Source organism: Tupaia chinensis, unplaced genomic scaffold (genome assembly GCF_000334495.1).
Source record: "Tupaia chinensis unplaced genomic scaffold, TupChi_1.0 Scaffold000056_1, whole genome shotgun sequence".
Taxonomy (NCBI): domain Eukaryota; kingdom Metazoa; phylum Chordata; class Mammalia; order Scandentia; family Tupaiidae; genus Tupaia; species Tupaia belangeri.
Window position 1 is genome coordinate 2,891,705 of NW_006159514.1, and position 22,787 is coordinate 2,914,491.

General features: G+C 36.1%; 1 protein-coding gene across 1 annotated transcript in view; it reads right to left on the reverse strand.

Annotated features, from left to right (window-relative positions):
* Positions 1-22,787, reverse strand: part of UBR3 (ubiquitin protein ligase E3 component n-recognin 3) — a 228,920-nt gene that overhangs the window by 87,968 nt on the left and 118,165 nt on the right. The window contains exons 22-25 of the mRNA XM_014592038.1: positions 21,455-21,559; positions 20,030-20,203; positions 17,760-18,220; positions 13,606-13,694 (exon numbers count right to left, since the gene is read on the reverse strand). Of these exons, the coding sequence (XP_014447524.1) occupies positions 13,606-13,694; positions 17,760-18,220; positions 20,030-20,203; positions 21,455-21,559 (829 nt within the window). The remainder of the gene's footprint in view (positions 1-13,605; positions 13,695-17,759; positions 18,221-20,029; positions 20,204-21,454; positions 21,560-22,787) is intronic.

Below are 22,787 nucleotides of genomic sequence, written 5' to 3' on the forward strand. Positions count from 1 at the left end.
TTGCAACCAGTCTCCTTCCTATCTACCCCTTTTTATAAACAGGCTACCAGCTTGGTTGGGGAAGCAGGGTGGGGTGGGGTGGGGCGGGATACTCTTCTCAAATCCCATCAAATATGAAGAAGTAAAGAACAGGCAAAACTTGATAATAAATAGCCTAAGTTCCAATGTTTAATATTATATAAACTCAAATTATTTAATTCCTCTAAGTCTAGGCATTTTTATCTTTTTTTTTTTTTTTGAGAGGTTTTCGCTATAGGGCGCGTGCGCTCGCCAGACAGAGAGAGACAGAGAGACAAAAAGCGAGAAATCACCCCCCCAGGGGGGATGGTCACGCCGCAGTCCCTTCTCCTCCATTCTCCTCTCGGGATCTTGGGCACGCACGCAGACACGCCCGGCGTGAGTTTTAATCCACCAGGTCCCGGACGTGAACCGCGGTTGACTACGTGGGAGTCCAGCAACATAGCCATTACGCTAACTGCTGATTCCCAGCATTTTTATCTTTCTTAAAGAGTCTTTCAGAACATAAAAGCTAATATACAGAATGTATTTATTTAGCACAGTGTTGTATACAGTTAACATACAAAAAAAATATATCATCAGCATCATCTCCAACTCTTAACCAAGACCAAAAGATACAGAAAAAAAATGAGTACATAATGTTTATAATAATTATACTTAGAAAAAAAACCTTAAGTATAATTATAAGGAAACAAGTATAGAATAGAAATGATAGCTATAGCAATGTTTATATAACACTTACTATATGCCAAGCAGTCTAGTCTAAGTGTTTTAAAAATTTATTTATTCTATGAATGAGAAAGACAGCACCCCCCCCCCAAACAATGTCTAATGTCATGATCCATCCCCAACTTCAGCCAGCTAGGATCATGGGCATGTGCATGCCTGTTGTACTCAGGGAAGGCTCCAGGTGTGGACCCAGAACCTTCCTATGTGGGTCAGTCTCTCAGAGTGTCACATTACTGCTGTGCCACAGTCCAGCCCTTTCTAAACTTTAAGGTTTTTGCCACAGTCTTCTAAGCATTAACCACAGTAATTTGTTCAGTCCTCCCAATAACCCCATGAAGCAGGAAGTATAAAAATCCCTTTCAACTATGTGGAAACTGAAATAGACAGAGGTTAAGTAAATTATTCCAGACAATGGTGTGACTAACATATGAATCTGTGGTAGGCAGTTAGCCATGAACGGGCAGCCCTAAGAGAAAAAGCGAAAGGCTCATCTAGCTCCAGGTGCCAAGAGGGTGAGGCAATTTGCCATCTTCCTTCCTTGAGGCCTGAGGGAAGTACGCAGGATGATTCGTAGATTTTTCTCTTATCAAAAAAGACCTAAGCAAGCGTTTTTGGTCAATGTCCCAATTCCTATTAGGGCAACAGACTAACTGGGCAGTCTAATTGGGGCAACCTGGCTCGCACTGGGCACCACGCACAATTAGGTGATCAAGTTCCTCATTCTTTACCTGTGAGGAAGATGTGCAGGTGCAGGAAAAGAACCTGTGGATTCAAATTTAAAGGAAGGACATAGGCAGCGTAAGGGGGCCTCCCACTAATGAATATTCATGACCTCTAGTAATAAAAATAACGGTTAACTAATACCAAGCACGGTTGCCATCTGGCAATCTGCCTGCCCAACAACATTTTTGGGCATACTTTCTTTCTTTCCTTTCCTTTCTTTCTATTAAATCTTTTTTCTACCTACTTCATTTGTGGTTGCAGTTTCATTTTGTGCCTAGGGTCAGATCTCTAATTTCAGTGATCTGGACCTAAAGAACTAAGGATTTCACAACGCAGCTCAACACTCTCCCACCCGTTAACAAATCCAGGTAATCAGGCTCCAGTATCCACACTCATACCCCGCCTCCGCAGTGAAATACTGCCTTACTTTCAATAAAAACAAAGGGAATTCTTATGTCAAAATGCTAGGTATAAAGGAATACTGGATATTTGTACCATACATTATAATCACCAATATACATGCCCTTGGTTGGTAGAATTAGAAATAAAATCCCCCCCCCCCAAGTTGCTAGGTCCAGGACTAGAACCATATGGCCAGCCATGTGGGATCCAGCTGCCTTCACCAGCATGCCATGGGCTGGCCTGACAATTTTTCCCTTTTTTTATGCTTTTGCCACTGTATAATTTTCACAATTAAAACGTATTATATTTAAGATCAGAATTAATTCCAAAAATATATTCTTACACTATACTAAGCATCTGAATTCTCACTAAGAACTCAATTCTGTCATATTTCAGTCATACCTATCTAACAATGGATCACGGTTACAATCTAAAATATGAGAGGCCCAGATGTGATTCTCAGGCCAACCTAAAAAGCCAGGTGTGACTGTGTGTGCCTATAGTCCCAGCAACTTGGGAAGCTGAAGCAAGAAGACCATGACATTAGCAAGACCCTGTCTAACGAAAATTTGAAAGAGAGTGATGAAGGATAGGAGAAAAGGGATGATGATCAGAAGAGAATGATGAAAGAGAATGCAGAAGTGGGGCTCTTCATGTAGGAAACTTGATAATTACAAAAAGGCATTTAAAAGCAGATAAGGAAGAGTACTAATCAGAATGAAATCAGTTATATTCAGAGAGAAAAGTTTTTGTACTTAAATTATTCCTTAACAATGTACTGTACTCAGTGATTTCAGGATTTGTGAAGTACTGTGTTGTAAATTTGAAAGATTAGGTATATTACTAGACTGGAAGTTTTTATACACAAATATAGGCAAAATAAGAAAGAAGTAATCATAGATTGTTTACATTCTTGCAATACAGATGTGAAGTAAGGCCAAAAGACAGAATTTGACAAGGGCTGCAGAGGATCAGGCTAAGATTAACTTGTATCAGAACTGCTGCCAGATACTGGGTTGTCAGGAAAGTCGTGATGCATAATTGCATGGAAAATATAGAAAAATATGTCATGACTTTCCCAATAACCTACTAGTACCTCAGCTGTGGGCCCTGCTTTGTGTGTTAATAATACTAAATGCCACAGGCAAATGAAGTGAATCATCATTAAAGGCATGCTAACATGATTTTGCAAGTTATATCTCCAGTAATTGATGAAAATGGTCTTCAAATGGTGTTTTTGAGGTCATCTTTCTTTGGAAAGGGTTTGAGTTACACATAAAAAGAATGTAGAATCAGTGTGGTCTGGAATCCCACCAGTGTGACTATGACCAACTTAAATAAACCAAACGCTCACAAATCTTTATTGCCTCACCTGTCACCACTGCGGCATGCAAGAACCGAGGTGGGAGAAAGTGGAGATCATTATCCTGATGACTTCTGCTAGCAATCATGTTTGCCTGATCCCTCAATTGTTCTTCCTGTGCCCTGGCTACTGCCAAAAAAGGTCAAACCTTCCAAAAAGTAGTAAGATTTAGAAGAGGGAGTCAATAATTTTGTAGACTAATGGCATTCAAATCTATGATTTTGAATATAGTAGTCCCCCCTTATCCATGGTTTTGGGTTTCTGCCGTTTCTGTTACCTGTAGTACAGTTCAGTTAAGATTATTTTAAGGAGATCACATTCACATAATTTTGATTTTGATTACAGTACATTGTTATAATTGTTCTGTTTTATTATTAGTTGTTATTTATCTTTTGCTGTGCCTAGTTTATAAATTTATAAACTTTATCACAGGTATGGATGCATAGGGGAAAACATAGTGTAGTCAGGGTATGGTGTTATCCACAATTTCAGACATCCATTAGGGGTCTTGGAACATATCCCCAGCACATAAAAGGGGACTTCTATATAACTGGGTCCTATATCTTGCTTATCAATCTTGAAAGGCAGCTTTGCTAACCAAGATCCCCTGCTTTCCTCAGCAAGTATTTCCAAGTACAGGTCACATTCCTTTCAGCCAGTAGAACTCACCTTTTACTCAACCCTGAAAGCTAAAGTCACCAAGAGTGATCTGCCTGAACCTCCCATTCCCCTTACACGCATTGGAACTTACCTCTATCTCCATCCACTCTCCTCTTTCACTCCAGTCTCCTCAAGGGATGAGATGGCCATGCTCCTACTTAAGACAATACCACCCGATCCTCTGACTACTTTGTTAATTCCTCAGAAAACCGTTTTTGTTTTATCTCACTTGGGAATGGGAAATAGTATAAAAATAATTTCTTAAAATATCAACTAAACTTGCTTTCTTAGTTTTTAAAATTGTGAATAAGCTGAAACAAATGAACCAAACTGTACATTAAACTAGTTACATCACCTTATAAAACAAGGACTGCTTTTAAGTGACTTCAAAACACAGAATTCTACATAGACCATACACCTTTAGTGGCATACATCGAAAGACAAAATAATCTGTAAACAATGTAAAGTTATTAACCTAATTTAATCATTTATTTAACATGAGTTTAGAACATTAAAGTTATCTTCTTTACTTTGTAGGAAAAGTAATGCTCTTTTACTATTATTTACATTTAATCACTGTACATCTTTACAGTGTACAACACGGCTTTTCCCAGCACAAATACAGTGCATATTAGTCAAGTCAAAGACATTACCATAAACATGACCTTCAACAGATACCTTTTCACCTTTGTGTCTCTTAAATGTTCTGTTTATTTTCTTCCCTACTCCCTTCCCTCCCACCCTCTCCTATGCCGTCTCTAGTATCTAGAGTTGGCCTCCCTGCTCGTGTACCTTCTCACAGCTTCTGCTAGAGGGTGCAGACATTTGGTACATATTAAGCAGGGACATGCAAGTATGATGTGCTACGGCTGTGCAGGACAACAATCTCAGTCCTAGGACATGTGCTGAAGTATTCGGAAGTAAATTTTATGTATGAAACTTACTTAATTTTTTAGACAGAGTTAAAAAGAGAATATAGAAATATGCTGAAGTGATGGTTATATTGGTATATGGATGCTCATAATTCTATTCTTTCAGCTCTTCTACAGACATGAAATTTTTCACAAAAAAAACTTTTCAAAAAAGCATATGTATAATTATTTCATTTTGGTAAAAATATACATTTACATGCCTATATACTTAGAAAAAGCATCTGTATAATTATCTCATAGTGGTAAAAAAGAAAATACATTTCCATACATATATACTTAGAAAAAGTAAGGATACTTCTACAAGGATACAGCCTAGGTTAGGAAATATGGTAGTAAAAATACATAATTTCTCATTGCTTGTGTCTCCTAAGTTTCTACAGTAAAAATGTAATGCTTTTATAATAACAGAAATTTCAACTTTATACATTATAGTAATACATATTTTACATATCTAATTCAAAATTACAGGCTAAACATGTTTTTGTCACATATTGCTATTTTAAAATCCACAGAAATAAAAAGAGAAATATTATAGATGAAGAAATACTCCTATAGGGAAAAAAAAAGAATGGAAGAAAATTTAACTAACAAATAAGAGATGTCAATAAAGTTTCTGAAAGATTAGAAGAGACGGACACATGCTAAGAGATGAAAGAAAGCCATAAAAGCTACAACCAGTTATATTCTATGAGAAAGCTACAGAAAAGGGAGAAATGATCTGTCCATCAGAATGTCAACTCTGGGCTCAAAATCAGCCAAGGAGGCAGAAGGTAGGAGCCACTGGCTGATTTAAACAAATCATCCACACTATTCTTATCCAAAGTAACTAAACAAGTTCCTTGGAGAATGCTGGGACTTCTTATATGAGTGTTAGCATTTGGGGGCCTGATCTCAGCAGTCTGCTGTCCTCCAGCCCCTAACCCAAGTGTAATAACCGACGCACCTCACTGTATACACAGATTGGAGATAGTCAGGAGGACCAAACCTCTTTATACCCCAGTGAAATAAACCCACATGACCTATCCAGACCTTTACTCCAGGACAATCAGGAATCATTAGGCAAATGAGGAAAATTAGCAACAGGAAAGACCAGCATAAATTTGAAAAGCAATTTAGAAGGATAAAGGATCCTTTAGGGAGATAAAGAAGAAAAAAAAAAAAAAAACCTCAAATGCATTTAGAAAGATATTAGAAAAAATTTAATACAGAAAGTGAGAACAAGATAGTGAAGAGAGGGAACCAGCAGTTAGCATAATGGCTATGTCACTGGATTCCCAAGTAGTCGACCACAGTTCATGTCCTGGACCCGGTGGCTTAAAACTCACACCGGGCACGTGTGCGTGCATGCCCAAGATCCCGAGAGAAGAATGGAGGAGAAGGGATTGCGGCATGACCATCCCCCCGGGGGGTGATTTCTTGCTTTCTATCTCTATGTCTGTCTCTGTCTGGCGAGCGCACGTACCCTATCGCAAAAAAACCTCTCCAAAAAAAAAAGATAGCAAAGAGAGTAAATGTCAAAATATGTACATCAAAAAGAACAAATACCATAAAAGGAATAAAAAAGATTACTCTAGGAGATCCAACATAGTACCTCAGCTGTGGGCCCTGCTTTGTGTGTTAATAATACTAAATGCCACAGGCAAATGAAGTGAATCATCATTAAAGGCATGCTAACATGATTTTGCAAGTTATATCTCCAGTAATTGATGAAAATGGTCTTCAAATGGTGTTTTTGAGGTCATCTTTCTTTGGAAAGGGTTTGAGTTACACATAAAAAGAATGTAGAATCAGTGTGGTCTGGAATCCCACCAGTGTGACTATGACCAACTTAAATAAACCAAACGCTCACAAATCTTTATTGCCTCACCTGTCACCACTGCGGCATGCAAGAACCGAGGTGGGAGAAAGTGGAGATCATTATCCTGATGACTTCTGCTAGCAATCATGTTTGCCTGATCCCTCAATTGTTCTTCCTGTGCCCTGGCTACTGCCAAAAAAGGTCAAACCTTCCAAAAAGTAGTAAGATTTAGAAGAGGGAGTCAATAATTTTGTAGACTAATGGCATTCAAATCTATGATTTTGAATATAGTAGTCCCCCCTTATCCATGGTTTTGGGTTTCTGCCGTTTCTGTTACCTGTAGTACAGTTCAGTTAAGATTATTTTAAGGAGATCACATTCACATAATTTTGATTTTGATTACAGTACATTGTTATAATTGTTCTGTTTTATTATTAGTTGTTATTTATCTTTTGCTGTGCCTAGTTTATAAATTTATAAACTTTATCACAGGTATGGATGCATAGGGGAAAACATAGTGTAGTCAGGGTATGGTGTTATCCACAATTTCAGACATCCATTAGGGGTCTTGGAACATATCCCCAGCACATAAAAGGGGACTTCTATATAACTGGGTCCTATATCTTGCTTATCAATCTTGAAAGGCAGCTTTGCTAACCAAGATCCCCTGCTTTCCTCAGCAAGTATTTCCAAGTACAGGTCACATTCCTTTCAGCCAGTAGAACTCACCTTTTACTCAACCCTGAAAGCTAAAGTCACCAAGAGTGATCTGCCTGAACCTCCCATTCCCCTTACACGCATTGGAACTTACCTCTATCTCCATCCACTCTCCTCTTTCACTCCAGTCTCCTCAAGGGATGAGATGGCCATGCTCCTACTTAAGACAATACCACCCGATCCTCTGACTACTTTGTTAATTCCTCAGAAAACCGTTTTTGTTTTATCTCACTTGGGAATGGGAAATAGTATAAAAATAATTTCTTAAAATATCAACTAAACTTGCTTTCTTAGTTTTTAAAATTGTGAATAAGCTGAAACAAATGAACCAAACTGTACATTAAACTAGTTACATCACCTTATAAAACAAGGACTGCTTTTAAGTGACTTCAAAACACAGAATTCTACATAGACCATACACCTTTAGTGGCATACATCGAAAGACAAAATAATCTGTAAACAATGTAAAGTTATTAACCTAATTTAATCATTTATTTAACATGAGTTTAGAACATTAAAGTTATCTTCTTTACTTTGTAGGAAAAGTAATGCTCTTTTACTATTATTTACATTTAATCACTGTACATCTTTACAGTGTACAACACGGCTTTTCCCAGCACAAATACAGTGCATATTAGTCAAGTCAAAGACATTACCATAAACATGACCTTCAACAGATACCTTTTCACCTTTGTGTCTCTTAAATGTTCTGTTTATTTTCTTCCCTACTCCCTTCCCTCCCACCCTCTCCTATGCCGTCTCTAGTATCTAGAGTTGGCCTCCCTGCTCGTGTACCTTCTCACAGCTTCTGCTAGAGGGTGCAGACATTTGGTACATATTAAGCAGGGACATGCAAGTATGATGTGCTACGGCTGTGCAGGACAACAATCTCAGTCCTAGGACATGTGCTGAAGTATTCGGAAGTAAATTTTATGTATGAAACTTACTTAATTTTTTAGACAGAGTTAAAAAGAGAATATAGAAATATGCTGAAGTGATGGTTATATTGGTATATGGATGCTCATAATTCTATTCTTTCAGCTCTTCTACAGACATGAAATTTTTCACAAAAAAAACTTTTCAAAAAAGCATATGTATAATTATTTCATTTTGGTAAAAATATACATTTACATGCCTATATACTTAGAAAAAGCATCTGTATAATTATCTCATAGTGGTAAAAAAGAAAATACATTTCCATACATATATACTTAGAAAAAGTAAGGATACTTCTACAAGGATACAGCCTAGGTTAGGAAATATGGTAGTAAAAATACATAATTTCTCATTGCTTGTGTCTCCTAAGTTTCTACAGTAAAAATGTAATGCTTTTATAATAACAGAAATTTCAACTTTATACATTATAGTAATACATATTTTACATATCTAATTCAAAATTACAGGCTAAACATGTTTTTGTCACATATTGCTATTTTAAAATCCACAGAAATAAAAAGAGAAATATTATAGATGAAGAAATACTCCTATAGGGAAAAAAAAAGAATGGAAGAAAATTTAACTAACAAATAAGAGATGTCAATAAAGTTTCTGAAAGATTAGAAGAGACGGACACATGCTAAGAGATGAAAGAAAGCCATAAAAGCTACAACCAGTTATATTCTATGAGAAAGCTACAGAAAAGGGAGAAATGATCTGTCCATCAGAATGTCAACTCTGGGCTCAAAATCAGCCAAGGAGGCAGAAGGTAGGAGCCACTGGCTGATTTAAACAAATCATCCACACTATTCTTATCCAAAGTAACTAAACAAGTTCCTTGGAGAATGCTGGGACTTCTTATATGAGTGTTAGCATTTGGGGGCCTGATCTCAGCAGTCTGCTGTCCTCCAGCCCCTAACCCAAGTGTAATAACCGACGCACCTCACTGTATACACAGATTGGAGATAGTCAGGAGGACCAAACCTCTTTATACCCCAGTGAAATAAACCCACATGACCTATCCAGACCTTTACTCCAGGACAATCAGGAATCATTAGGCAAATGAGGAAAATTAGCAACAGGAAAGACCAGCATAAATTTGAAAAGCAATTTAGAAGGATAAAGGATCCTTTAGGGAGATAAAGAAGAAAAAAAAAAAAAAAACCTCAAATGCATTTAGAAAGATATTAGAAAAAATTTAATACAGAAAGTGAGAACAAGATAGTGAAGAGAGGGAACCAGCAGTTAGCATAATGGCTATGTCACTGGATTCCCAAGTAGTCGACCACAGTTCATGTCCTGGACCCGGTGGCTTAAAACTCACACCGGGCACGTGTGCGTGCATGCCCAAGATCCCGAGAGAAGAATGGAGGAGAAGGGATTGCGGCATGACCATCCCCCCGGGGGGTGATTTCTTGCTTTCTATCTCTATGTCTGTCTCTGTCTGGCGAGCGCACGTACCCTATCGCAAAAAAACCTCTCCAAAAAAAAAAGATAGCAAAGAGAGTAAATGTCAAAATATGTACATCAAAAAGAACAAATACCATAAAAGGAATAAAAAAGATTACTCTAGGAGATCCAACATCCAACTAGGAGTCCCAAAAAAGGAATGAAATATTAAGAAAGGTACTATACTATCTTTATATTGCTATTTAACAAGTCATTTCAAAACTCAGTGATTTAAAACAAAATTTATTATCCCAATTTCTGAGAGTCTGGCATCTGGAAACAGCTTACTTCCCACATGGTTCTGACTCAGGATCTCTCCTGAAAATGCTATCAAACTATCAGACAGCTACAGTCATCTGAAGGTTTAACTAGGACAGGAAGTTTCATATCCAAGTTCACTCATATGACTGTGGAGTTAAGAGGCCATACACCCACACAAGCCTCTCCACAGAGCTGTTCATGACAAGGCAGCTGGTTTTCCCCAGAATCATAATCCAAGAGAGAGAGAAAGTAACCAAGACAGAAGTCGTAACACCTTTATAACCTAATCTTAGAAACAATGTATCATCACTTTCACCATATTTTATCAGTCACACAAACTAATTCTGATGCAGTGTGGGAGAAAACAGCACAGAGATAAATAGCAAGAGGCAGGAATTACTGAGAGCCATCTTGGACAGCTATACTGGTTATCAAAGAAATCACAGGAAACAAATTTCTCACAGCTTCAGAGATATAAATATTCAGACTGAAATGGCTCGAGTGTTAAGAAAGATGGGAAAGATCCACATATATGTGACAAAATTTCAGTTTTCTTTCTTTTTTATGGGGGGAGGGTGCTATAGGGTGCATGCACTCACCAGAAAGACAGAAAGATAGAGAGACAGAAAGCGAGAAATCACCCCACAGCAGGGATGGCCACACCACAATCCCTTCCCCTCCATTCTTCTCCTGGATCTTGGGCATGCACACAAACATGCCTGGCGTGAGTTTAAGCCACCGGGTCTGGGACTCAAACTACAGTTGACTACATGGGAGTCGAGCAACATAGCCATTACACCATCTACTGGCTCCAAAATTTCAGATGTCTAATAATTAGAAAATCATGAAAGTGCAGGCCAGCAGGTGGAGTGGTGGTTAAAGGTGCTGGATTCCCACATGGCTGACTACGGCTTGCTTTCTCACTTGGACCTGGCAGCTTGCTTTCTCGCCCTCTGTTTCTCTCTCTCTCTGTCTGGTGAAATAAAGTAATAATAACAAATGGAATTAAGTAAATAAATAATTATTTTAAAAAAAAAGAAAATCATGAAAGTGTTACTGTACACAGAAAAATACATACCATGGATGTAAGAATCACACTTTTAAGATTATCACCAGACTTTTCATCAAATGAATAATCAAAATAAAAGAACAATGCCCTCAGCTGTGACAGAAAATGTTTAACAATCTGGAATTCTATATCTATCCTAATGAACAATCAAGTATTGTAATAACAGACTACAGTCCCTTGCAAACATGTGAAGGACCAGGTAGTTTAGCTTCCACACAATTATTGGTAGCAATATTATTTCCTATCGTTGAATATATCCTCCAAAAATTTGTATGTTAAAATTTGGTGAGGTGTTGTAACAATGTTGTGGATGGAGACTTAATCTGATTGTGGTGTTGAAAGATGTGGGCTTTCAAAAGTAATTAGGCATCAGGGTGGGGCCTATGTGGTTGAGTTCTGGTGCTTTATTAGGGCAGAAAATGAGATATGCTCTGTTTTACACTTGCTCTGTCAGCTCCTTGCCAGATGTGGCCCCTTGACCTTAAACCTCCAAAACTGTGAGCTAAATAAGCATCTATTTTATTAGGTTACCCAGATTCATGTATCTCTATTATTAGCAATGGAACAGACCAGACAATACTTGAGGTTACAACTCAACAAAACAAGAGTAAAAATAGATATGACATAAATGCAGGGAACCTTACATCAATGCTACATGGAGAAAATCCCTAGGCAATGGCTATCCATCATACCTAAAGAGCAAGCAGACCAAATTAGAAAAGAACTCCATGAAAAAGAAGAGCAGTATGACGAGTGAACAAAATAATAGATACAATAAAGACACATTAGTTCTTACCACAATAAGGTTTTCAAAATAAAAACAGACAGATGGAAACTTATGGGGAAACAAAAGGCAATAAAACTATCATGGTTTAAATAAAAGGTGACACAAACTGGGCTTTACCAATCAAGGGATTGTACGAAAAGAGGCTGTGTGTTAGATAGTCTCCTTAAAGTAGTCCTGGAGTCAAGCCGCAAGACTCAAAAAACGTAAATGAACATTATTAGCATGTTACTTAGCCCTGAACTCGACTACATTCGAAACATCATATTACTGCAAATATTCTTCACTGTTTTTGGAATCAGCCTTTGGATAGAAGAAATAATTGAGACTGCAAAACAAAATGTTAGCAACCTTGACAATTTAAAAGCAATTGATAAATGGCAAAAGGCAGAAATGAGGAAGGGAAAAATAAGAGTACATAAAATAAGTTCATTTTTTATGAATGGGCATCAAGGTACTGACTACTATAGACAGATCAATAAATAGATAGTAATTACATTTAAAAAGTATCTAATTATTAATTTTTGGAAAGAAGAGGAAAAGGGGAAAGGGAAAGTATTGTCAATGACCAAACTCTCATCTTTCACAGGAGAAAATCTGCTAATGTCAAATAAATTCCACTAACAGAATTTAAGTATTCTTTCCATCAAAGTTATGTTCTGAATATAAACTCCATGCTGATAGTCTAAAATGGATGGTCCTCCTCCCACATCTCTTCTGCACATTGTGATGTGTATGTATGTGCACAAAAATGCATGAGAATATACATGCATGTTTGAATGTAGATATACATATGAGAGGACTTCAAAAAGTTGACAAGAAAAAAAGGAAGTATGTGTTCATTTTGGTGCAAAAAAATCTTGAAACTCAAGCATATTTTTTCCATAAAACTAATTTTCCATGAACTTTTTGAAGGCCCCACATATGTGTATATTTTAACTAAATGCATTATTCACTTTTCTTTAGCAATATCATCTAAAAAGGGAAAAGAAAAAGAAAATAGAAAAATTTCTGAAAGCAAGAAGGAGTCAGGAAAGAGAATATAATATCCTGTTAACAGAAGACTGAGATTAAGATTGAATCTGTTTTGGGACCAGCAGGTGGCATGGTGGTTAAAGCACTGGATACTCCCACATGGCCATCCACAGTTTGAGTCCTGCACCTGGTGGCTTCCTTTCTCACTTTGTTTCTCTCTCTCTCTCTCTCTCTCTCTCTCTCTCTCTCTCTCGTCGAATTAAAAAAATTATTAACTAATTAATTCTAAAAAAAATAAATAAATGAATCAATTTCTCTACTGACTTATAAAACCTACCAACGTACAGGAATATGGGAACCATCCTCACTGTATAAATACTAATGCTAATCCTAATCGATAGAAGTACACCTGACTTTAAGAAATATTGAAGGAGTGGCAGAAAGAGGTGGCACTGGAAGTATTTGAAAGCTATATTAAGGATCTCAGGATACTTTCACAGGAAAAGATCAAAATAAGCAAATGCATATTGATGGACCTCACAAATATAGGAAGAGGACAGAGGATGCTGTACTGCTAGCATCAGGAAGAGCTTCCTAACTGTGGCTACTCAACAACAGAATTAAGTGTCTACAGTAGAGGTCTGATCTCTCATTGCTCTATTGTTTCATTAAAGACTATCAATAGAAATCATCTGTCTATAACGTTAAAAATTGGTGGAAAATTGGACTAGGTCACCCCTACAGTAAAAACTGAAATTATGAGTTTTTCAACTTAGAATTTTGACTTACCAACATCCATTGCAGTTTCCATGAAGCTTTTCTGTCGTGAAGCAAACTCTGCAAGCAATTTCTGCTGTCTCTCTCTAGCCTTTTGTCGTCTAGATTAAACAGAAATAAAGCTGAAGTACCAAATGTGCTTAAGACTAATCTACTATCTTTCAGGAGTATATTATACGTGAAAAGTCCTTGGCACACAGTTGAGATCAATTTTTTGTATTGTGTATTAAACTTCATGTAAGATTTGATTATCCTTAAAAGGATTCTACTACTTTAAAAAGGTTTCAAGCTCACCGATTTAATAGGTAAAAATAAAAGCAAATATTTATTTTAAATTGTATGATAGTAATTAAAGTAGATAGAAAATCTGGATTTCCAACTGTACAATTTCCTAAGAATATACTAGGTGGTAGCAAGAGTAAGAAAAAGAATGGTTTAAGCAAGGGACTAACAATTTAATCCAAATCACAAATAATAGTAAACTGGTTGCTAGAAGTTATGATGTTTAGATACAAACAAAACCTGAAAGATAAGAATAGTCAGATTTATTGTTACCCTAAGAATCACCTCTTCTAATATAAAATGAGCAGAAACCTACGATTTTTCCAGTTTCTACTAGGAGATAACCCAAGTTCAATTTATTTTGTATGAAATAAAAGAATACAGAAGAGTCTCAAATACAACATAAAAAAATAAAACTATATTCTGAATATAAGCAAAAAATTCCTAAATAGCCTCCAAAAATATACACCCTATATATTATTTATCCCTTATCTACTTTCAAAAAATATTTTGAGACCAGCTACAAATGCACACATAGGACTGAAACATAAGAGTAAGAAAATAAAAGCAAATGAATTAAGAAATTAATTAAATTCATTCTCAAAGGACAAATATTTACCATAATGGTATAAATGAAAACAACAAAAACAACAACAAAAACACATAATGTGATACCAATAATACTAGTGACTATAAAATTTTATTCCCAGTAAGGAACAATTAAAGTACTTTAAATAGGAAGAGAGGGAAAGGAAGAAGAAACGGGTTAAAAGTTAGTTATATGTAGCTCACCAGAAAAGAAAGAGTTCTTACACGAACGAAATTCTCAGAGGAAGCAATAATAGCCCATTATACAAAGGACATAAAAACATAAAAGATGGAGTATCTATAAGCAGTTTATTTCAATCACCATCTAGTAGATCTACATACTAGATAAGTCAAAGCATTATGTAGCCATTACTCCTATGGAAAACCTACAAGTACTTCTCTATTAATCTGAAATGATTCAGAGATACAGCATGTAAAATTTAGAAGAATGGAATACTAACAGTAATTATTAGATTATTCATACATCTTTCCACCAAATTAGTAGAGAAAATCAGGAACAATTATAAGATCAAGTACTGTGATTGACCTTACCATGAGAAGCTACATATTTTTTGCCAGTAAAATTCAAAAACTTTTAACACTCCTTTTCTAACCTTTACTTTTTTTTTCCTTTTTTGGAGAGGTTTTTGCTATAGGGTGTGTACACTCGCCAGAGAGACAGAGACAGAAAGCTAGAAATCACCCCCCAGGGGGGATAGCCACACCGCAATCCCTTCTCCTCCATTCTTCTCTCGGGATCCTGGGCACACACGCACACGCGCCTGGCATGAGTTTAAGCCACCGGGTCCAGGATTCGAACCGCGATCGACTACCTGAGAGTCCAGCAACATAACCATTGTGCTAACTGCTGGTCCCCTCTAACATTTACTTTTAGTATTCACATAAGAAGACATGCTCTATAAGCCAGCCGGTGGCAGAGTGGTTAAGGTGGCTAGATCCCACAAGGACAGCTATGCAGTTTGAGTCTTGATGGGCATATGTGTGTGCATGCCCAATATCCCAAAAGATAGGAGAAATGGAGAAGGGATTGCAGTGTGATCATTCCTCATAGAGAGTGCTTTCTCTTTTTTTTTTTCTCTCTCTTGCACACTCTGTCTCTCTCCAGTGAGGGCACATATCCTCTGGCAATTGTTTTAAAAAAGAAAGAAAATTTGCTTTATTATTTTATAACTACAACCCTTTTATGTTGTCCTTGAAAATCAAGTATTGTTATTCAGGTTGCTCACTCACCTTACTTGTCAAACATAACTCTCAATGACACTGGACATTTTGCCTAGGGTGAGCACCACCAGGCCCAACACTGGCCATTTAAGAAAATTAAATCTACCCATCCTCTCTTCCCTTCCTAAACATCAAAGGTGGCAACAGTGGCCTAGCATAGGGTGCCCAGACCCAACAGCCTGGCCCAGGAGGGCATTCACATGGGGAAACATCACAAGAAATTAGTTATATACAAGGATTATAGGTGCCATCTTTCTCATTGTGGGTGTAGAAAGTTACAAATATGGAAACAGAGAAACATGAATGTCTCTTATGGTGTCAGACTGGAATTGGAAGTATCAGGATGAACTCACAGGATGAACTGCTGTTTGAGTCCTGGATCCGGTGCTTAAACTCATGCCAGGTGCGTGTGCATGTGTCCCCAAGATCCCGAGAGGAGAACGGAGGAGAAAAGACTGCGGCATGGCCATCCCCCAGGGGTGATTTCTCGCTTTCTGTCTCTCTGTCTTTCTGGAGACCTCACACACCCTATAGCAAAAAAGAACTCTCAAAAAATATAGAAAATTATGAATATGGTAATATTCTTCCTTGATTTGATTATTGCACATTGCATGCATGCTTTAAAAATCCAAATTTGGGGACCAGCAGGTGATGTGGTGGTTAAGGTGGTGTCTTCCACATGGCCAACTACAGTTCTAGCCCCAGACCTGGTGGCTTGCTTTCTCACTTTCCCTCTCTCTCTCTCTCTGCCTCTCTCTGGCAAGCACACATGCCCTAGAGAAAATTTAAAAATAATAATTAAAATTAAATAAATTATTTATAAATAGTTTAATACTTTATTAATAATATTTCGTTCAATTTTTTATTTATTTATTTTTTTTAGTTTGACCAGAGAAGGACAGAGTGAAAAAGACAGAGTGAAAGAAAGTGAGAAAGCAAGCTTCCAGGTCTGGGACTCAAACTGCAGTTGACTCAAACCACTGGGCATCCTGTGTCCTTAACCACCACACCACCTACCAGCCCCAATAAATCATTTTTTGAAAAAAGAAATCCATATTGGTTGGAGCCAGCAGGTGGCATGGGGTAAAGGCACTGGATTCCCATATGGCTGACAAAATTCAAATCTGAGACCCAGCAGCTTGAAAATCACACTGGGCACACGTGTATGCATGTCCAAAATCTAAAGAAGAGAATGGAGGAAAAGGGACTGAGGTGAGGCATAGCCATCCTCCCCTGGGAGATGTGATTTCTCACTTTCCTTCTCTATGTCTCTCTTCAGCAAGCACACACACTCTGTGGCAAAAACCTAAAAAAAAAAAAAAAAAAAAAAAAAAAAAAAAAACAGATAGAGAGAGAGAGAGAGAGAAAAATAGAGAACTTAAAAGTGGTTACCAGAAACTGGGAAGGATGAAGGATATAGAGGAAAGGCTTTTCAATGGGTATAACATTATAACTAGATAGGAGGAATAAACTCTGGTGATTATTATTGAAATATGGTTAACAATAATGTACTGCATATTTCAAAATGGAAGAGAAGTCTTGAAATGTTTTCACTACAAAGAAACGATATATGTGAGGTAATGGATATGCTAATTACCCTGATTTGATCATTATGCAATGTATACATGTATCATGGCCTCACATTATACCCCATAAATATGTATAATTTAAAAGTTACATTTTTGAGAATTAAAATTTTTAAAAATGTGTTCAATTCTCATTTAAGGTTCATGGTTTTTAAAAATAACAAAAGAATTAAATTAGATCCCTACAACAGTAAAGTACTGAGAGTAGCAAGTTTTCTAAGGGAGTCTAAAAGTTTATGGCAGTAATACAATGTTGGAGTCAGAAACTCATTTTCTCATTCCCATGTAACTCAGCACACTACATATACAAGCACTGACTATGTTCAATTCCATTTATCTTACAAAAAAGTCAACTGTGACTGTCCCTGCTAAACATCCAGGTGATGCGCCTCAGATGGCCAAAAAAGGAGAAAATATCCAATCTTCAACTGTACTAGACATGTCTAAAACACTAAAAATAAAAATTACCTTTCTTCTTTGTCCATGGTTTTCTTTTCTGCTGCAGTGATTTTTTTGGGTGGCACAGGAGGGGTCACTTTTCTACAAATCTCTTCAATGATGCGTTTGTTCATTCTGCTTTGTAGTGCAGCTTTTAGTAAAATTCTTTCTACTGCAGTTATACCATCTCCATGACTGTACTTAGGAATTTCTGGTTGGATTAAAATTTCTATGTCATCAAGCCAAGGAGGGTAGTAGGAATTTTGTTTTCCTGAGAGTTTGTGGTGAAGTTTAATTAACAAAGACAATATGCTTTCTTTAATTTCCAAAATGGCTGTAGTTAACTGTGGCGCTGAACCAGGAGCAGACCATTTATTTGAAGTTTTTGGACGAACCACCTGATTTGCTTCACTGCTACTGCGATTGATGATCTCCTGAAATTTCTTTCTACGTTCTGCTACTAAACTGAAAACTTGAGCTGTACCAGAATTCTACCATTAAAGAAATGAAAGGAAGAAAAATTGAGAGAAATTATTTAGCATCAATTAAAAAACAAATTAGCAACACATTTTCCAAAAAGAACACTCAAAGCTTCATCCAAAGACTTATTCAATAGAGTTGCTCTTTAAATACATCTATTCCTTCATTTCTCATTCTCAAATATACTTAATCTCACTTGATCTGACAACAGCAATGGGGGAATTATCAACAACAACACCTTTCTCAACTACATGAGCCTACCCATCAGGTAAAATAGAATAGATGAAGTTTAAATATTATCTACAGAAACCATACATTATCACACAGAAACCATACATTAAGTCCTCATCAGTTTAAAGGAAGAAAAGCTGTTCAACATTCATCAATAACGCTAGACTCTTCTAACTCTGGAAGACTGCTATAGTGTTCAGTTAAGAAAATTACAAATTAAGTTTTTTAATTTTCTAAGTTAATGAATCTGAACTGATAATTTTACTATTAAAAAACTTCAAAGTTTGAAAATTACTTCTAATGTAAATGCTTAAAGTTATACTAAATCGAAATATAAAGATGAAAAATCAAATTACTCTTTTTCATACTTTAATATATCACTGATTTGTTATTTAAATAAATTTTTAACTTTTTTAATCATTTATCTTCTAAATAACTCTTTTGCTAAAGCAGTCAAACTGCTTTAGGGCTCTTAGAAATCATTTTAATTAAGATACAACTCAGTTTAATGGATTTCATATTTTTCTAAAGCAAGTGTAGAAAGGATGCTCCAATGTCAGCTGAGCTTTTATGAGTCAAATTACACTACACTTCTTTTAACATCCAAGCTATTTTTTAAAGTACTTGCTACCAGCATTAGAGGCAAAAGCTGCCTCTTATAAAGGTTTTAATATTTCGATTAAAACTCTTTATGGTATTCACAACAAAAACATGTACAAGACAGAGAAAGCTTCAACAAATAGACTTTACTATGACAAATACCTGATTTGATGCTCAAAAAATCTAGTTTCTAAGGACTAGAACTGTTTAAGTTTAGTTAATTGGCATATCATTTCAATGCATTTCAATATTTTTCATTTCTGCCTTTTAAAATTAATTAAGCTGCATGCAATGAGAAAGCTGATTTTCAAAATGAGTCTAGAAACAAATAGAGTTTAAGACTGTTATGGACTTGTTCTATCAAAGTTAATTAACTGCCATAGAAGCCAAAAAAAATTGTAAATGGGCATGCTGCCAGCAATTACATTTACTTGGACTTAAGAAACATTCATCTTTCAAGATGTTGATAATAAAGCTGCAATATCAAATGTAAACAGAACCGAATGAGCCACCTATAATTGGTCCAAAATACTTCAAACACTAATACAAAAAAAAACACTATTAAGCTCAATAGTATGAATTTTCTTTAATATTAAATCACTTTATCAAGAAAACATGTATCAGTTAAAGAAAACACTACAAATTTTAACCATATTAATTAAACACACATACACAAACACACGCACACACACAAAGAACTTCAAAATGTTCCCTTCCCCATTTCCAGTGAAAGCCATGTTGGTGGTTAATGCAAATGTCATACACATCTACCTCTCTTTGAAGAACTTTAGGCCTTCGTGAACTCTGGCAGATTAAAGGAAAAAGACTGGTGAGGCTGACGTCGCTCAGATACAGCAGAGGAGATACAAGACAATATAAAGGTATCCACAACCACATTTTTTCTCTTTTGGATATCATAGGATGATCTAAACAATTTAGCCCAACATAAGAAAGCTCTTCCTTTTTTCCTTTCTTGTTTTCACACTTACTTGTAAAGAACCCAAGCCATCTGAGCTAGTGCTCGCAGGCGAGTCTCTCTTCACCTCAGGGGCAGTCTCTGGAACTCTCACTCTCACATAGTTTATGAAGTGTCGCATGTTCGATACTAAGTTACTGCCAGGAAACCAACTGTCATGACAACGTTCTGGTCCACCCACTGATGCCTAAAATACAAAAGTAATGAAAATCAAACTTTGTCATATCAGGGCCATAGTTACGGTAGAGATGTAACAAATCCAAATAATCATCCACTGCCTTGTCATATTCCTGAATTCCTTACAGTTTCATCCATAAATCATAGAGTGGGTAAATTTAAATTTTAAAAAAATGAACTCAACCATAAAATACAAGAATTTCTCAATAAATAGTAATAAGGATAAGTCCAATGTAATCAGTCCAATGGTTCCTAAAAATACATTTTGACATTATAGAATAGTTATCATTACCCACTAGTAATAACTCATAATATAGTCAAATAGGGCTAATTTTGCCTAGTAATAGAAGAAAGTCTGAAAAAAAATCATACAGAAGTCTGAATTTATCTTAGAGGACTCTTAGTGACCTTGTAATATCTATGAAAGAATATATATTGATTCAACTTGAACTGCAAAATACTGTCTAGTTTTTATTTTTTCTCCCCACTTGTTTTTTTGCTGTTATTAGGCTGTGTTGTATTTCATCTTTTTGGAGGAAAGGGAGAAGAATCTAACATATTTGTAAAATGACTTTGTAGTAACCAGAGCTTTTATGGAAATAATACCTCTAAAGTTCTGAAATAAATTAACAACTTGTATCTTTATGTACTGTAAACATTCTCCCATATAATACTTATTTCATTATTTTAATGTCTTTACACAAAGAATTTGTTACTCAAAAATAATCTCTAACAAATTATTAAAATTTCTAGACTGAAATCCTAACTTAATGATTGTTCTCAGTAATCAATGTTCTTAGCATAGCACTGAAAATTCATTAACCACTTTTCTTACATTAACTTTTGTCATGTGAATTATAAATTTCAGATTCCATAATTCCATACATAGAATTGAATGTGTCAACAAAAGCTCTAAAAGACAGTATGTATTTAAAGATCAAAAAGGGCCTTTTCAGCTAGTTGTGATGGTACATGCCTATAATCCCAGCTATTGGGGAGGCAGAGACAAGAGGACTGAGAGTTCAAGGCCAGCGTGAAGAACCAGTAAGCTCCTATCTTGAAAAAGTTGAAAAAAAAAAAAAAAAAGAGAAAAAACAAAAGGGGAGGATGACTTTTCTAGTATTTAGAAGCTCTTAAATGAAATGATGGAACCATAAATACAGATCAAAATGAGTTCATAAACACTGCCCTAGTAGCAACTGGCTAGAGACAGATACGGGCTACCCCCTTCTAAAAATTTTAAATATAAGAAACTACTTACCTCTTCATCTGATTCTTCTTCAGCAGAATTTTCGAGTCCTAATTCAATCAGATATAAAACCATGCAGAGTACATGTTCTGACAGATTTTGATGATCCATCAAAATCTTTAAAAGGGGGAGAAAATATCTCATAATTACTTTTATCCACAAAATACATTTAATTTAAAGATCCAAAAACATTTTAATGCTACAGATGAAAATTACATAATCACACAGCATACAGAGGAAAAATAACTAAAACCAAAAACCTAGGTTTCCTCTTAAGATCACATAATACTTTAATCAATACTGAGAAATACCACTGTGCAGATTTCCTAAAGGTTAACGTATTAAATGGTCCACTAAAGCATTAATATAAATACATCAGTATCTAATAAAACAATTTAACCAGAATATTTTACATCCTAATCTATAGACATTCTTCTTCTGGAGATGAAGATATGAGACAAATACGTTTATTAAATAGGATAAGCCATGCAAATATGTTTAGCATAACACCTGGCATAAAACTGAAAACCAATAAATGTTTATGAAACATTAATACTCTTAGAACCTGTCTCTAAAATGAAAGTTCTGAGTATTGTGTATGTCTGTATAAATATGTATGTCATTGTGTGACTTAAATGAATGAGAAAGGAAAAGGGGACGCCAGTGGTTAGTAAAAAGGGTTCTCTGAGGAAAATCTGATAAACCTAACCTTATACATGGATCACACACTGGAAGACTTTACGTCTCATACTGGATTTGAGGCCTATCTATACCAACCACTACAACAGTCCAGAGTCAGAAGGTATCTAAAATACCAAAAGGGGGAAAAAAGGCTAGGTAGCTATCATCTTGTCCTTATTTTTAAAAAGTCATCTGACCAAAGAGGGGAAGGGATGAGAGTAGAAGGTTCTAGGAGTGTGTCAGTGTCAGTCGTGCATGAATTAGCAGACAGCAAAGCAGAGGCAGGCTATCCAGAGCCTCACAAAACTGCCAGAATGGCTGAGGGCTGAGAAAGGAGGTCTCAGTTACTTAAGACCTAACTTACTGTGGTTAAATAATAAAGACTTTCAATTCACTGACTTTCTAACATTTACTTTGACTATGGAGAGGGCTGTCCACTCATTTTTGTGTAGAATGGTGGTGAAAAATGTAGGCCCTCAAAACTTTTTTAAAAGCTGATGTTTTTAAACACAAATTCTGCCAGTTATATACATTTGACTGTGGGCAAAAGACTCTGGCCTTTGTTTTCTTATCTCTAAAACTGAAATAACAGCCTAGAAGTTTTGTTGCCACCACATAGCCACCACATAAAAACCCTACACAGATCCCTCCATGTCACATTCCT